We start from the raw sequence: 18005 nt of genomic DNA on the forward strand, positions 1-18005 counted from the left end.
TTAGATATAATAATCAACACTCATAACAAACATGTAAGCTGCACATTAGGCAGTTTTTGCATTAACTTCTAAATCATATTATAAAGTTGTTTTTACTCCAATTCATTGTTGAAATGTAATCATTTACACACTGGCTGTCAAATGACACACTGACACTGGTTTTCTTGTTTAATACGGTAAAGCTTGTGCAAACATTATGTTGCTATAATCAGATGCTTATGTTTAATTAAAACTTGCTGTTTTCTCAATTTAAGAGTTGAGATGTGTATATTTTGTTATTGAGAGGAAAGCGGGCAGCACATATTAACCTTCCTTTAGTAAGACCCCTTCTCCTTCTAGGGGCTGATCACACACATCTTATCATCCCGACACAACCTGTCAAATTAGGCCCTCCTGGAACCCCTGTAGCGAACAAGACCTAGCTAAGCTGGACACTACAGAGATCTCTAGCTTTCCTCTACTTGTTCTCACTATATCTCTGTTAAATGCCCACCTGATGACATCCACCATAATGTCCAGAAACTGTGGCAGATTGATGCATCACCTCAGAGAAGCATGAAAGCTGGTTCGTTCCAAACAGGATCAAGAGGCAATGCTCCAGCTTGAGACCCAAACCATCAGAACACCTGTTGATGGCACCCTATGATATGTGGCACCTCTCCTCCGTGTAGACCCCTGGCCCCCTCTGAGGGCCCTCAAGAAGGCAGTAATGTCCCATCTCCGCAGCTGTGAAAGGTGACTCCTTCAAAACCAACAACAGGCAGAGACCTATACCAGAGAGATCCAGAAATGAGTTGATGCTGGGTATGTCAAAAAGTTGTCATCCTCTAAAATAGAAGATGCCCCTGAGTCCTGGTTCATACCCCACCACATTGTTTATCACAATGGTAAAGACTGCATTGTGTTTGATTGTTCCTTGTCTATACCGAAATCAGTGTCTGAACTCAGTTACTTCCTGGACCAATCCTTGGGCCTTCCCTCCTTGCAGTTCTGCTCTGTTTAGGCAGCACAAGACTGCAATCAGTGGAGACATTAAATCAGTGTTTCACCAGGTTTTACCTGTTACCCCTGGATAAACCTCTCCTGCGATCCCTCTGGCGTTACCGTGACCTGGACTGTGAAGCTCCTCCACCTGAGTATGAAGGGCAAGTTCTCCCCTTTGGCACAACCTCAAGCCCTCGCTGTGCCATTTACATCCTCCAGAGGATCATCAAAGATGCTCAGGCAGAAGAGTGCATTCACTATGTCAGAAGGAGTTGATGGAGCAGCAATGAAAAATTATTTGTAAATAAGAAGGAATGAGAATATTTAGGGTTAAGGATAGGAGATTAGGTAATTGGTTAAATATGAATGATTAAATAAGTTGTATAAAATCAGTTGTAAGAAGTGTTTGATGTTTTCACATTTTACCATTTAAATTTCATTAGTAATAAACCAAGATGGTATTCATTTGCAAACTTGACGTGACTTATTCCTTCTAACTAGAAGACTTCCTTTAAGTTTTAAGGGGAATCTACAGAGCTCACATTATATTTTGTTTTATAATAAATGACTGACAGGCTAAATCTGCTCACATTGTAAAGGTTTATAAAAATAATTTTCCACGAAAGGAGTCAAAAGATAGGTGTTATAATTTATTAGTTTCAATACCTTAGAGAAAGTAATTTAAGTACTTTTTAAAAACAATGTAGGCCTACTGTATATAGTCCACAGTCTGGTCCACACTCCACACCAGTTGGTGGCGGAAATGCACCCGATGTTTGCCAACCGCCAATAAACCATAGAAGAAGAAGTGGAAATATTACTCTTGTCCTCTAGTGGTCAAACGTTGTATTAATTTCACTTCCGATTGTGTGTGTGTGTGTGTGTGTGTGCTTTTTTCTGCATGTTTACAATACAGAAACATTGGGTGGAGATACATTTGAAACAGATGTTATTTACATTAAAGGAAACAGCACTGCAGACCAACACAAATAAATTATGTAACGTGAGAACCTCGACTCATTTGATACTTTTTATTTAATTGAAAGAAGTTTTGTGTGACCGCCATAGACTAAAACATTTTTTTTCTTTGTGTGACGTAATAAACTTCGCTCGAGTTGTTGAAGTCAACTTATCAGCGTGTAAACTTTACCAAAAAAGTTATTTTCAGTCCTGTGCTTCAGACATTAATGATTCCTCATTCTGTGTTGCCGAGGAGAGGTAGCATTAGGTACTAAAATCTTCCAGAACACGCACTAACCACATATTTGCTAATGCTTCTTGCTACTGAAGTTAAAATCATTTAGTCTTTATCATTTGTTCACACTCCTTCACCCCATCACTCGTGTTGTGTTCCCTGACCCTCAGGTGGAGGTTACAGAGCTGGAACTGGAGCAGGAGTGGAGAACTTGAGCCTCATATATCCTCATATCATTGTGCCTGGACTTTATCACTATCAAGGGAACGTAAGGTGAGATATTATATCTGATTATGATCTTGATTTCACAACCTTTGTTTCACCTATAGACAGGATCCCTGTTGTGCTATTGAAAAAAAGCTGATGAAAACATAACAACCATCAAACACAAATCAAAAATTGTAGGCTGAGTCATACAGTGCATTTATTCTTAAAATGAGCCAGACACTGACAGAAAACAGGATATAACCTTTATAAGAAAAAACGGGGATCAAGTATAGTTCTGCTTGGAAAGAATTGAAACTCTTGAAACTGCACTCTCAGAAAAAAAAGGTATAAGCTGTCACTTGAGCTGTACCTGTTCGCCCATTTAGGTACTAATATGCACCCTAAGGGGAAAATAAGGTACAAAAGTGTAGCTTTTGAAATGTCATTACACATGACAGCTGTTGTACCTTTATTTCTGAGAGTAGCACTGCTTAACTTAGGCTACATCACATCTATGCATTTGGCAGACTCTGTTATCCAAAGCGACTTATATTGCATTTCAAGGTACACATTTACATTCTTATCAGTTCTTGCAGGATCATCATGCACACAAAGTATATAACATTTCAATTTTTCAAAGTCAAATCACAGTTTGATTTTGGACCTTTTTTTGTCAAAAATCAGCACGAGTGAGTTTAGTATTTTGTAGTAAAGTTGCTTCCCTGTAGAGAAGTCATTAACTGTTTCATGTGTGCATAAATGAAACAATCCTTGGCTTGCAACGACTTGCTGTTAACACAGACTGACACCTCAGACACACTCGCCCCGACACCTGTTGACACCTCAGACACACTGAAGCTTTATTGACACCTCAGACACTCTGAAGCTTTATTGACACCTCCGACATTGCAGACAAACTGACTGAAATGCAAACATCCAGCAGCAGAAACATGCTCATGCACAAGCTGTTTGTCTACCCAACAGAGCAAACCACATTGATATAAATGAACGAGACCACAGCAGAGCTCACTTCGTCACCTTTCCATCACTAGTTTGCATCTATGTTTTTGCAAACATAAAAATGCTGCAATGGGCCACATGATTTACATAATTAGTTTAAAGTCCCTGTATTGCAGTTAAGGTCAATTTTTTTGAAGTTTTTAGGAGAACATTTAATTAATCTGGTTTTGATTATCATACTTTAGACCCTTCAGGATGATCCTGTATGTCTGCTGTGATTTCCTGATGTAACATGATGATTCTCACAATCCTAAAACTGAACATAGACTCAGAGTCTGACATTCAGGAGATTCACAGTGAAATGATCACAATCTGGGTCTTGTACTCAGAACAACATTAAAGTTAGATCATCTTCTGAATATGATTTGTGCATATTCCACATGAACCTCCTCTTCAACTTTCTGTAAATATGCATAACACAAGATATAGTAATGTGATATTTTTTTAAAGTAACAATTCTTTTATAAACATCTGATGGTGCTGTTGTGTTTGAGATTTACTGTATGTGATAGATCGTTATACTCTGAAACACCATTACCACCACATAAGATTAAAATTATAGTTAAATCATAATTATAAAAAAAATCAAAATTGTGAGATTAAAAATGGTAAATTATGACATACAATTTTTTCAAAAATTTTCATGTCATAATTTCAACATTTTGAAGTCATAATTTGAACTTTTTATGTGTATGTGATATTTTAGACTTTTAAAGTCATGATTATGATTTACCAGAGCATGAATTTTATTTCCTATCTGGTAGAAATGGGCTTCAATATTATTCAGACAAAATCAAAAGCGCACACTGATCTACATCTGAAATTATACAAATACTCAACAAATTAACAATAAATTGTCTCACCGATTTCCGTGTGTTTCTTTTGTTGAATGTCGTCTCAGCGTAAGTGATCTCGACTTCACAAGTCTCTTCTGTTTGAAATTATAGATGCATTAAAACAACAAAACTCAATCTTAACTAGATCTGATTCTTCACAATATTTATGTTATTATAATGAATTTCAAAGTTAACACCAAAGTAACACTGAAAGTTTTTAAAAACGGTATTAACAAATTTAATTTGCCATTAGGTCTATAACTTTTTCCACACACAACAATTCCTAGAAAAATTTCCTAGAAGAGTGTTTATCATTAAATTTAGAGAGACACATAAATCAAACCCAAATGGGATGTTTAACAAAGAAAAGTATTTTACATTCTTTGTGTTTAATCAGCATTTAGATTCAACAAGCACAACCAAAGTTATCATTCATATACACAGATTTTAGAGCACCAGCCTCATCCTTACTGATTATATTCATACAAATTAACTTTTCTGTTTTTGCATTTCCAGTGTTGATTCAGTTTGAGAAACCTTTGTTTGTGTGAGATGAGTAAAGAGCGATACAGTGTCATTATATACTATTAGAAAGAAATGGACATTTATTATGACAATGAAAATTATGAGAATAATTTTTAATTAAATGATACACTGAATTATTTCTTATTTAACTTGTTTAAAAGGAGTAGAGAATACTTGCCATCTTTATCAGTTTTTCTGTGTTTCTTGCAGATCCAGAAGATACAAAATCCAGCAACAATCATCAGAGATCCAGCAGAGATCAACACTATCAGAGACACTGAGACTGGAGGTGGAGAAGAAGGATGAGGAGGAGGAGGAGACGGTCCGACTGGTTCTGTAGTGATAAAGAAAGAAGTGAACGCATCAGTCTGATCTCCAACAGAAGACAGAGATCAGGTCAGTAAACACACACATATATCATCAGTGCTGTGGTACCTGCACATGTGTGACAGAGTGTGTTGATGTCCAGATGTGTGGTCTGGTTGCTGATGGGATTGTTCAGCACACAGCTGTAGGTGTTTTTATCCTGATATTCCACCTCCAGAGGTAGAGAGAGACTGATGCTGAGATCACACACACTGATGCTGGACAATACACTGATTCCTGCGTACCAGGAGAGAGTCGCATCACACACATTCAACACTGATGAACACACCAATGAACATGATGATGATGATGAAGAACAGTGTGAAGAGTTACTGATGATGACAGGAACAGGAAGACGAGCTGAAAAACATGAGAGAATAAGAGGAATAGAAACAAACCATTCAGATTATTTTCAATGTTGTGAATTGTAGTGAATCCATGTAATACATTTTGTGTTTAGTGTGTTGATGGTCACTGAATGTGTCTGTCATCTATAAAATGATGTAACATCTGAATATGTAAGTAGAATATGTGAACGGATTAATGACGTTTCTACTCACCATAGACAGAAACACTGAATGTTTTTGATGTCAGTTTCTCTTCACTTATCTCTAGTTGATAAACTCCAGCATGTTCAGTTCTGGTGTTTGTGATGGTCAGAGATCCAGTTTGATCGTCCAGCTTCAGTCTGTCTCTGAATCTCTCAGTAATATTATTTATAGAGAAAGTTAACTTGTTTTTTTTTATTTTAGCTATGGAAGACTTTTCAGCTCCATATTTCCACCGTATGTGGGCATCTTCAGGTATTTCAGTAAGATCAGTGTTTAGAGTAACAGAATCTCCCTCCATCACTGACACTGAATCTCCAAACACACCTGGAGAACAAACAGATTTACACAGATTACGGCCACTGATGGTTTACAAAACCTGAAATTAGCAAAAGTTTACATGTAAAGTTGAGAATATCCAAAACAAGCACAAACATATCAAAATGTAAAATATTAACTATCAAATTATCAACCTTATTGGTGCAGCACATTTAATTTGTTTTAAAGTGTAGAGAACAATCAGTGTTTAAAGTTTCAAAATGTATTGACAATAAATGCATTCTATTTTTTGCAGATTATAAGTGCAGTTTTAATTGTGCTGGATATTTTAATATGTATTTTAAATAAATGAGAGATTTAAATCACTGGATAGTCTGCACTGCACATTTTGACTAGTGAATTTCCCTGACATTTGTAGATTAATAGCTGCAGAAATATTTTTAAAAGGACAAAAAATGGGCTGATATTTGAAAGCTCAATGGAATGTTCACACTCTCTGAACATTTACATTCACTGTAGAGATTTCCATTATATCCATGACCATTTCAGACCTGAAAATGTCACAGTAAACCTAATCCTAATCCCAAAAGAGACTGCATTCAAAGTTAGTAGATCTTGTATAATGTTCATACAATATTCATAATTCTTTTGGTACATAAAAGCAGATGAAAATAATCAAATTCTAATTTACACTGAAACGGGAAAAAAGCCATAAAAATGCTTTTATAACTTACCAGTCAGACTCCAACAGCAAAAAAAGAACAAAACTAACACGTGAAACATTTTCTTCAGTGGTTCAGTGTGTGATCTAACAGCAGAACTGTTCAAGTGTTGTGTGAATCCTCCTATGCAGCGTTTGACCCTCCTAGTTCACACATTTCATTTGCATATGATATAAGGTTATAGTTCTTGTGGCCTTTAAGATTTTAACTGTTCTTGATGGATAAAAAATATTCTTTATTTTTATCAAAAGGTTTGGGGTTCATATTAGAAGTAGCACCGCCTCAGTGACAGCTTTTCTTCTGAGAGCGTAGTTACCTGACTGTTTCAGATGGCTAAAAGTAGAAGAATATTGTGTGAATTCCCATTTGCAGCTTGTTCAGAACTCCACTGCCAGACTTTTAGCAGGTACTAAGAAGAGAGAGCATATTACTCCTGTGTTAATTAAACTACATTGGTTACCCATACGATATAGAATTCAATACAAAGCGTTGTTGTATGTTTTTAAGTCTCTGCATGGCCTAGCACCCGAGTATGTTACTGATTTAATCAGTCGCTGTCAATCCAGTAGATCTCTGCGATCAAATGATCAGTTGCTCCTCATGGTTCTGCAATCCCGTTTAAAATGTAAAAGCGATCGGGCATTCTCTGTTGCAGCTCCTAGACTCTGGAATGACCTTCCTCTGTCTGTAAAATCTTCTCCTTCTTTGGGTGTTTTTCAGAGTGTGCTTAAAACATTCTTTAGCATTTGAATATGCTTTGTAAGCTGTGTATGTCATATGTTTGCATTGTTTTAATGATATTGTATTTATTTTTCTCTTTTATATTTTATGTATAGCACTTTGGTTCCACTTGTGGTGTTGAAAGTGCTCTATAAATAAAGTTGAGTAGAGTTTAGTTGAATTGTGTATGACCTACATTTGTGGGTGAAATGGAGCATTACTCTAGTGATTTTAAAATAAAACAATTAAAACCATAGTACAAAGTTAAAAGCGTGTATGATCTCACAGTACCGGCTTTACTGGGGTTTTCTGAGTCAAACTGAAACCTGCGGCCGTTATTTTTCTAAATGTGGTTTGATCCGTTGGGTGGACAAACATGTGTCGGTGACACTGGGCATTCAGTGCATGAGTGTTTAGTTTATAGGTGAAGAGTTTCTTCCTGTGCTTCTACTATAATCAGCTTTTTTGGCACTTTTTTGGTTCACTTAGGGGGAACCCTGAGGTACAGTCAATAAGTCCTGTCTTAATCAGAGAGTGGTTCATAAGGGGTTTGGTTCCAGATGAATGTAAGATATTCTTAGAGAGATGTAATTTTCTGCTTTGGACACTAGAGAGTGATGCTATATGCTTGTGCTGAATTTGCCATTTTTCTGTTTACAGGAGAGTACAGAGAACAGTAAAGGGTGGGATCAATATTTAATAAAGTTAGTAAATGTCCATGCATGTTAAGATAAAACTAGAATATAATTTGAGTTTCTGAATGTTCTATATTGTGACTAGGCCTACTATTTGTGAACCACTAAATTAAACTAGAGCAAAGCAACAAAATTTCAGATGTATACAACTTATGAGAGTGCATGCAAAAACAAACAAAGAGATGAAATCAAACAATGTGGCTCAAAGAACAAGAATAGACACAAATAAAAGATCCTGGCAGAGAATAATTATGACAAGTATCCTGATTAAAACATCAATATCAAAAAAAAAATAATAATAATCTTTAAAAAGAGCGAGAGCGGCATCTGGTGGTCAGACTTGTTTTCTCCACCATGTCTTACAAATCACTACAGAGCAGAAAAAGCATGTGACCAAATAGAACTTTAGAAGTCTGTGACACAGAAGTGGAATCAATCTGGGATCAATACAGTTCTATCTAATCTCATCTAAATTAATTTGTGCCAATGAGACCACAACTCCTGTCATGTGTAGCCTGGTCAATGGAGTCACATATTGATCAATAATATAACATTTAAAATAATGTGATCATAATTATGGAAGGCATTTTCTGCCAAATTTAAATAAATAAATTAAATGATTAAAATGAAAATTAAAACCAGATTAACGATTTCATTACAGAAAACTGTACGCAAAATATGTGACAAAATTGAGAATGAAATTAAATGATTTCATTTTCACAGCATTATCCCTGTCAAATTGAAAAATAAAATGCAATTGGTGATTTCACATTTCATTTTCACTACAGTCTCGAGGCAAGACTGCCAATATTAAAATGAAAAGCCAAACGTGAAAAAGAAACTACAAATACAGTTTTTACAATGCTCTTTAGTAACGCTCACGCAATAATAGTGACACAATTCAAATACAAATGTAAATTTTCGTTTTCATTTTAATTCCTCTTTTATTTCACAGTTTTCATTTTCAAAGACAACCTGCATGCAAATTCTATGTTAATGAGTGGGTGTGGCTTATTCTAGTAACGGCGCTGAGACACGCCTTCTGTAAAGCTAAGTCGTCAACGTCCCGTGTGCATGAGTTGAATGTGTGAAACAAAATTATTTAAATGTGATTATATTGTAATCGAGACGACGAGATATGGCGAAATCTGTTAGGGAGCTTTTAGTTATGATGTTAGATCAGACTAGACCATAATCGACGATGAGGTTCATTCATATTAGGCTGTTTTGGAAATTCAACTATTTGAGTGTACAAAAGTCTTAGTAACACAATTTCTACAACAATTATAGCCAGACATAATACCTGCTAGCTTTAACCGAGGACCTCGGCCAATGTTTCATATGCGTCGTGCCTAACAACGCCCTTCAGCCGTGACTTATTCAGATACAGCACTAGCCTGTTTAACTGTTACGTGTCTTTTGGTTATTTTAAGTTTGTGTACAAAAAGAATCACAATGCTGATTTTCATTAACAACTTCTGGATGAGATCGAGAAAGCGAGTGTACCTGCATTTACAGTAGGCTAGATATAGCATTTTCCTTCAGGTCAGTCCTATATTCATAATAAAAAATCCGTTTGAATGTCCGGTGTGATATCTTGTACTTTTAACAGTTAATAGGGGTTGTCCGTGCCTATAGTCATGTCAGTTGCGTCTTTCTTCTCCGTGATCACAAGTTTGAGTCATTTCAAAAGTCTTCTCTACTGACTGACTGACTGACTGACTCACTCATTAAGACTATATGGGGAGGCTGCAGACCTGGAGCCGGTAGATCTACGCCCCAAGCAGTTTTACGCCCCTGCTGTTCCTGATGCGTCCAGTAGGGGGATATACTGCGAAATAACACCATTAAACGCTCAAAACTTACACATTAATAACCGTCCCGTTCATAGACTTTGCCCAATTTTGTGGTTTTTGTTCATTTAAATATAAACGTTACAGCGTAGATCTGCACTATGGATTAAAATATCTGTAGATATTCAGTTAGGCTTCACTCTTTACACTCAGTCTACAGAAGACTTTGTTTTTGTGAATTAAAAAATTAATAATACACATAGTTGGATCAGATGACAAGTAATGATATATGACCTACTGTAGAATAGTTATATATGACCTACTATAGAATAGTTCATTGAATATTGAATATAGAATATTCACTGTATGTTTTTATATACAGGAGACTGAGTGATACTGAGTGAAATATGTTGTTGTGAATTTATATAAAGTTACATTTAGATATTAACCATATTTAGCCCATTAGACATACAGCACTGTGTAATCATATGGATCCTTGATTAAATATCTGCTGTACTATTTACTATTAGTCATCATACAGCTACAAAACAGTGTCCTACATAGCATTTTATGAAGACAAACACAATTTAACCCTTTTCTAAAATTCCAAGGGCCATTAAGAAGAAAGAGACAATATTGTTGTTTACAAAAACATTATTTATCAACACCATTTATGAATTATGATGACTCCTGAAGATGACTCCCCTATGGCTTGCCAATCTTCTTTAACTGTTTTTCTATCCTCCTGTCAAAGTGCTTCTGCTCACTAATAAAAAAAAATAAAAAATAAATAAACATTAAAAAAATTGTAAAAAGGACATCCATAGTGAATTTGATCTTGTCAAATTCACAAGCAGCAGGACTTTTTGTATAAAATTCCTGAATCCTTAATTTTTTATCACAGTTGCTTTGGTACATTTCTCAGATCACTACTGAAATTCTCATAACTACTTTTGAACAAATTGCCAATGCTTTGGTAAATTCATGCAATTGATTATGAATTCCCTTGCTGCTTCCTAATTGATCAATTCATTATTTCCTTCATTAGTGAAATTCTAAATACACCTCTGCAATTCATCAATTCAGGACACATTTACAAAATAAAGTGTAATAGAAATGTATTGAAAACATGCTTAACAGTTTGACAACTAGTCAACCATTTTGCATTTAATGACTTATGCAAGGAACTAATGCCTAGATGTTTTGAGGAGTATGACAATTCAACAGAGAAATAGTATAATAGGCCTACATTTTGATCAACATGACATAAAGAGTTGATAATGTAGGAAACAGCAGACAGTTGTACATTATCAATTGCATGAATGTACCGAAGCATTTGCAATTAAAAAAATGAGAAATTGCTTTTATTATGTGCACAAGTGACAAGATGATGTGATTTCAGTTGTGATCTGAGAAATGCACCAAAGCAACTGAGATAAACTATAAGACTTATTGGAGACCCTGCAGAATCACTGTAGACCCCTTATAAGAGTCACAGACCACATATCTGTGGGTATTTCATAAAATAAAATAAAATTAAACATTTAAAAAATGTAAAAAGGACATCCATGGTGAATTTGATCTTGTCACAGTGTGTGTGTGTGTGCTGTCCAGAATTTATGTCAGGTGAGTGTGGATTGCAATCAATTTGCTCCTGATCTTCAAAGTACAACGGCACAGGCACTTGTTGGTGGAACACTTTTGGAAAAAGTGTCAAGACACTTTGATTTCTTTTGGCCACTGATGATGGACTGTGCAGAGAAAATTGAAAATTACATTAAAAACATGTCCATGTATGTCTCTGTAAGTCATTTATTTACTAGAGAAGCTATTGGTTTGGAATGCAGTCAAAAAAGAGAGATGGGTGTTTTATAGTTTATACAAGTTTAGAGAGAGAGAGAGAGAGAGAGAGAGAGAGAGAGAGAGAGAGAGAGAGAGAGAGAGAGAGATTTTCATTTCCTTAAGTAGCTAAAGCAAACACACACCTTTATGGGATGCAAGTTAAATAGAACTTGGTAAAGACAGAGTATGATAAATCCCACATTAAGTGCACACAACCTACATTTTAGTCCAGATCAGTAAGCTATTTTAAGAAAAATGTATATTTAGATATAAATTAGATAGTTAGATAATCTAATTTATAAGAAACAACTCAAACCAGAAAGGAGTAAACAGTCATACCAGAAGAGGCCATCTCACGCAAGATAAAGACAGGCAACAAAAGAAAATTCAAATTAAAAATTAATTTTGAAATTGAGTAGAAAAGACGAGGGGCAGCTAAACCTACACGTGATTAGCTAAATTTAAGCCAGACAGAACATCAACCTGACCGTCCATAACTTTTTGTCTCTCGAAATAAACCCATCCATTGATATATAGAAATGAATTGATATCTACCTAGCTCTATCAAGCTAATCGTTTATAAATAATAAATGTTGCATTATTGCTAAACAACAATAACTTTAGCAGATTATTTAATATACCTCAATTCGTGTCGCTGTACAGTCTCCCCCTACTGGACGCATCAGGAACAGCAGGGGCGTAAAACTGCCTGGGGCGTAGATCTACCGGCTCCAGGTCTGCAGCCTCCCCCTACTCCATTAAGACAGTCTTTGTCTCCATCTAATGTAGAAATAATGTAACTTCTTCTGTTGCTTTATGGTCAGGGACTATTTTTTTGGCACTAAATTGGCTTTTAGTGATTCATTTTTGTAACGGAACAGCTGCGGTGATGAAATGCTGGCTGTATGTATACTGGCCTAATCCTCCGGTCAGAGAAGACGCAGAAACTTCTTTCCTTTAGATGAATTTATTGGTCTTTTTACAACACTACATGGCACTGTAATATGTGTATGTGTGGTTTGTGATGCCTGCAGACAATAACAACAGTAAAACAATATTAATACTAATTAAAGTTCAGTGGCATCAATGGTAAATAATGATAAAATAACATGAATTACAACAGATATGAATAGCGTGTAATACTGAAAATCGCCACTAGGGGTCAGTGTAGGATCATTAAACAACACCACAGCTTCGCGCAACGGGTAGGTCACGTGACCAAGCTAAACTGAGAAAGCCCTGTCAACTACCGATCTGTAATTTGCCATATTAACGTCAAAATAATAACGACCTCAATAAACAAAGCTACACAGCTAAACAGTAGAATAAGGAAATAAAATGTGGGGTAATTAACTACATGTCGGGCCGTCTGTTTCACGGGGCTCAGCAACACATGCTAAATAGGAAGTCATAAACATTACCCCGGTAATATCAACAGATCACACCACATTCAAATATATTAAACAACATCTACTCATCATGTAACTTACATCATCACCGACGCACACTGTTGTACAAAGTAATAATGAAGACCACGGACTGTCGGTGGAAGGCCAACTATTGACTACACAGGAAATTTTCCCCGAACACACTGCGCATGCGCAAACAGTCCCTCAGACTCTGTATGAAGCAGCTTGCTGTGACGTGACCTCCTCACAGCAGGGAATTCACAACAATTTTACTTCATGAAAGTTGCATAGATACATATGTTTCGGGATTAATATTTGTATTGCGTGGTAACCGTTTTATAAAAGCAATAAGGTAGGCTAGTGCTGTATGAATAAGTCACGGCTGAAGGGCGTTATAGGCACGACGCGAATATGAAACATTGGCCGAGGCTCTCGGTTAAAGCCAGTGGGTATTAATGTCTGGCTATAATTGTTGTAGAAATTGTGTTACTAAGACTTTTCTACACCCAAATAGTTGAATTTCCAAAACAGCCTAATACATGAACCTCATCGTCGATTATGGTCTAGTCTGAGTATAACATCATAACTAACATGGTCAGGCTGGTTGTTTCCATGTTCTAATGCTGCAGCAGCTTCCCGCAAAAGCTCCCTAACAGATTTCGCCATATCTTGTCGTCTCGATTACAATATAATCACATTTAAATAATTTTGTTTCACACAATCAACTCATGCACACGGGACGTCGATGACTTAGCTTTACAGAAGGCGTGTCTTAGCGCCGTTACTAGAATAAGCCACACCCACTCATTAACATAGAATTTGCATGCAGGTTGTCTTTGAAAATGAAAACGAAAATGAAAACTGTGAGATAAAAGAGGAATTAAAATGAAAACGAAAATTTACATTTGTATTTGAATTGTGTCACTATTATTGCGTGAGCGTTACTAAAGAGCATTGTAAAAACTGTATTTGTAGTTTCTTTTTCACGTTTGGCTTTTCATTTTAATATTGGCAGTCTTGCCTCGAGACTGTAGTGAAAATGAAATGTGAAATCACCAATTGCATTTTATTTTTCAATTTGACAGGGATATTGCTGTGAAAATGAAATCATTTAATTTCATTCTCAATTTTGTCACATTTTTTGCGTACAGTTTTCTGTAATGAAATCGTTAATCTGGTTTTAATTTTCATTTTAATTATTTAATTTATTTATTTAAATTTGGCAGAAAATGCCTTCCATACATAATTAGTAATTGACTAGTAGTTGAAAAAATAATTTGGTTGTTGTTTTATTTATTTATTTATTTATTTATTATTTATCTATGTTACAAGGAAGTATAGGGTTAAATCATTTATAAATAATGCCTCTGTCCTCGATAATCGTTTCCTTTTTTATGCATTAGGTGTGGTGGCGAAGTGCCAATTTTTTTAAAACCAGCTGTTCCAAAGCTTCAAACGTCATCAATCACGTGGTTTTGTCATTTCGATACAAGCATCGGTGTGTGATACAATAGTGCTTTGAAAACTGTGTCGGAGAAGAATGACAAGAGTCTTTAAAGGAACACTCCACCGTTTTATGAAATAGGGCTTATTCACCTTCTTTCCTACATTTAGATAGGTGGGCAAATGCATTTTTGTCTCAGCGCATGCGTTGTTTTAGTTTGACAGGGTCGGCGCTAGCTTAGCTTAGCTTAATGAATGGAATCCTTTGTTGCCAGCTAGCATGTCCTGAGTAAAAGTGATCAAAAAAAAAAAAAAACCCACCTAATTACTTCTTGTGGGCTGCGTATTCACAACAAGTACAAATAGCGATGCAGATTAACACCAGGTGATTTCCTAGGCAGATATTGACTTGGGACTATATTAGGGGGAAGCACAGGCGAAGCACTGCTACTTGGGCGCAGAGATATCACGCAACACATGAAATCCCACGATCCCGTCAATATACCAGCATGAATAGTAGCTGGCTATTTTTCCTACAGTACATGAATGGCAATGAACATGGCTAATTTTGTGAGCGACGAAGAGGGTGACTTCTCAGACAGTCAAGAGCCAGAGCTAGAACCATACCTGAGTTTTCAGAAGATGAGCTGCGTGCTTTGGATATAGAACGACAGGAGGAGGAGGTTGCGATCGCTCAACAGCCTGAGGACGTGAGGATGAGAGCCAACACAAACTGGTGGTGTGAATCTGGGGGAATATGCCAATCTATCCCGACTGAAATAGTGTCTGTGCTGTGGAGAGTGGGACAAGTTACTGCCATCAATGACCAGGCTCAGCGCGTCAGATCAAGATGAGCGTGCCCGCAGTTGTGTCACAGCTACCGAGGATTTCACAGCGTTGATCCATCCTGCAGTAACTTTTACTCTATTTTTTTTCCCGGTGTGATAAAGTGAACTGGAAAAAAAGCCCCATGCCGAATGGACCAAATGGACAACTGTCCCCAGAGTAAGTGATTATTTTAAACATGACGCATGTATAGATCAACCCATATTATACCTGTATTCACATTCACATATTATACCACATATTCACATTTCATGTGTTGCGTGATATCTCTGCGCCCAAGTAGCAGTGCTTCGCCTAAGCAGTAGTTCTTCGCCTGTGCTTCCCCCTAATATAGTCCCAAGTTAATATCTGCCTAGGAAATCGCATCGCTATTTGTACTCGTTGTGAATAAGCAGCCCACAAGAAGTAATTAGGGTTTTTTTTTTATCACTTTTACTCAGGCCATGCTAGCTGGCAACAAGGATTCCATTCATTGTGCTAAGCTAAGCTAGCGCCGACCCTGTCAAACTAAAACAACGCATGCACTGAGACAATAATGCGTGGATGCGTAGATTTACTTCACATAATCTGCAAAAGTCGTTCACAGCCGTTTATATACTGTCTATGTTCACAGCCATGTTCACTCCGGTATTTCGCTCGATGGTTTTGTTTTCGCATCATACATGTGTTTACAGTGGAATTTAGATGCGGCTGAGCATGCGCATAACACACGCCATAACCAAACGTTATGTGATTGGCTTACGGGTAACCAATGATTTTAAACTTCCGACAAGCTTACATCAGGCCCAAAGTGTGTATATTAGATACTTCATTGACCCTCTACAGTTCTCATACCAGCCCAACATCAGTGTGTAGATGATTGCCTCCTCTACATGCTCCAGAGGGTCTATGCACATCTTGATAACCCTGGTGCAACTTTAAGAATTATGTTTCATGATTTCTCAAATGCATTCAATAGCATTCAGCCAGAACTGCTGGTGAGAAGATTAGGAGGATGCAGGAGGAGCTGGAGCTTGTTTTTTGAGTGACTGACTATTTTACTGCCAGACCACAGTGTGTGTTTCGGAGACTGTTCTGTGTAGCACAGGTGTAGCACAGCTGTCCCACAGGGAACCGTTCTATCACCTTTCCTGTTTAGTCTTTACACATCCGACTTCCAATGTAACTCTGACACCTGTTTTCTTCAGAAATACTCAGTCAGCTGTCGTGGCCTGCATTAGAGAAGGTTGTGAGAGGGAATACAGGAGCACAATCAGTTTGTGGGCTGGTGTAACAATAACCAACTTAACATCTTAAAAACTAAAGAAATGGTCATTGACTTTAGAAGGACGAGGCCCAAACCAGATCCAGTCTCCATTCAGGGAACAGATGTGTCTCCAACTATAAGTACCTAGTAGTGCAGCTGGATATCACACTAGACTGGTCCAGCCACATGGAGGCAGTAGGCTATATAAAAAAGGTCAAAGCAGGCTGTATTTTTTAAGAAGGCTGCAATCTTTAAACATTCACCAACCTCTGTGGTGCACCTTCTATAAGACTGATGTGGCTAGTGCTTTCTTCTTTGGTGTGGTGTGGTGTGCTGGGGAGAGGGCACACACACATCTGATCTGACAGGAACAGACTAAATAAACTGATTAAAAATGCAAGCTCCATCATTGGCATCACACAGGACTGGGATGAGCAAGTGGCGGAGGTGAGGATGTTGAGAAAATAAACATTATCATGAACAATGATAGACACCCACTACATGCCGTCGGTGTTTCAGCAGAGCACGTTCAGTGGCAGAGTGATGCCACCAAAATGTAAAACTGAACAGCATTGTAAGTCACTCCTGCCTGCTGCTATTAGGCTCTTTAATGTGCAATAACTAATAACTGAGTCTGATGTCTGATGTATATTTATTTATTTAATCTTATATGTTTTATCTATGTTCTTAGTATTATTAAAATAGGGGTACCTTTACTTAATTTTGTTTGTGTATTTGTTTTTAGTATTATCATTATAGGGTATAGCATGTTTAGTTAATATATTACAGGTTATAAAATGCTTCAGTGAAAGTTTTGTTTTATGAATGTAGTTAGGTAGATAGATTGATGTTGTCTGTGTTGCTGCTATTGTAACACATCTAACTTCCTGAGAAGGATTAATAAAGTATCTATCATCATTATCATCATAAATGGCAGCACACAACAAACCAAATCGTCAAATCTACCTGCCGACATCCCAAAATATGAATATGAGGATATGAAATGCATTTCCTCGTCCATATCGATCAGTGGCCGGACAAGCACAGAAAATTCCCACTCCTTCTGCCTCAACTAGTCCACAGGTCATGCGTACCATTTTAGCTTTAGTAATTTCACTAAAAGTAACTGTTTTTCAACATCAATTGTCTCCAACTCCAGCGTGATCCGCTCAATTTCAATAGTCAAAACTCAAAGTAGACTAAACTCAAAAGAGCCGCTAAAAAACTCAACATGTGGAACATAGAAACCCCACCAACAACTAGTGTTTAAACGGTAATTGCAGAGCAACGCAGACAGAATGCAGAAGTATAAATGTACACTATGGCATA

General features: G+C 36.9%; 2 protein-coding genes across 4 annotated transcripts in view; one reads left to right on the forward strand and one right to left on the reverse strand.

Annotated features, from left to right (window-relative positions):
• LOC311084748 (SLAM family member 9-like) overlaps positions 1 to 18005 on the reverse strand; it is a 134574-nt gene that overhangs the window by 20094 nt on the left and 96475 nt on the right. The window contains exons 1-6 of one of the 3 annotated variants that reach the window (XM_084116995.1): positions 6695 to 8668; positions 5694 to 6008; positions 5203 to 5493; positions 4946 to 5101; positions 4270 to 4337; positions 2583 to 3807 (exon numbers count right to left, since the gene is read on the reverse strand). The exons of 1 other annotated variant lie outside the window; for it this stretch is intronic. In XM_084116995.1, the coding sequence (XP_083973121.1) occupies positions 3754 to 3807; positions 4270 to 4337; positions 4946 to 5101; positions 5203 to 5493; positions 5694 to 6008; positions 6695 to 6743 (933 nt within the window). In that variant the 5' untranslated portion in view covers positions 6744 to 8668 and the 3' untranslated portion in view covers positions 2583 to 3753. Of the gene's footprint in view, positions 1 to 2582; positions 3808 to 4269; positions 4338 to 4945; positions 5102 to 5202; positions 5494 to 5693; positions 6009 to 6694; positions 8669 to 18005 lie in introns of those variants that run through there. One more of the 3 variants, XR_014606583.1, reaches the window with a different exon arrangement.
• The window catches only part of LOC311084743 (uncharacterized protein), a 109388-nt gene continuing 95062 nt past the window's right edge, over positions 3680 to 18005 (forward strand). Inside the window, exon 1 of the mRNA XM_084116969.1 lies at positions 3680 to 3809. The gene's annotated coding sequence lies outside the window, so the exon portion shown is untranslated. The remainder of the gene's footprint in view (positions 3810 to 18005) is intronic.

The sequence above is a fragment of the Abramis brama genome (assembly GCF_963993115.1).
Source record: "Abramis brama genome assembly, chromosome: 6".
Lineage (NCBI taxonomy): Eukaryota > Metazoa > Chordata > Actinopteri > Cypriniformes > Leuciscidae > Abramis > Abramis brama.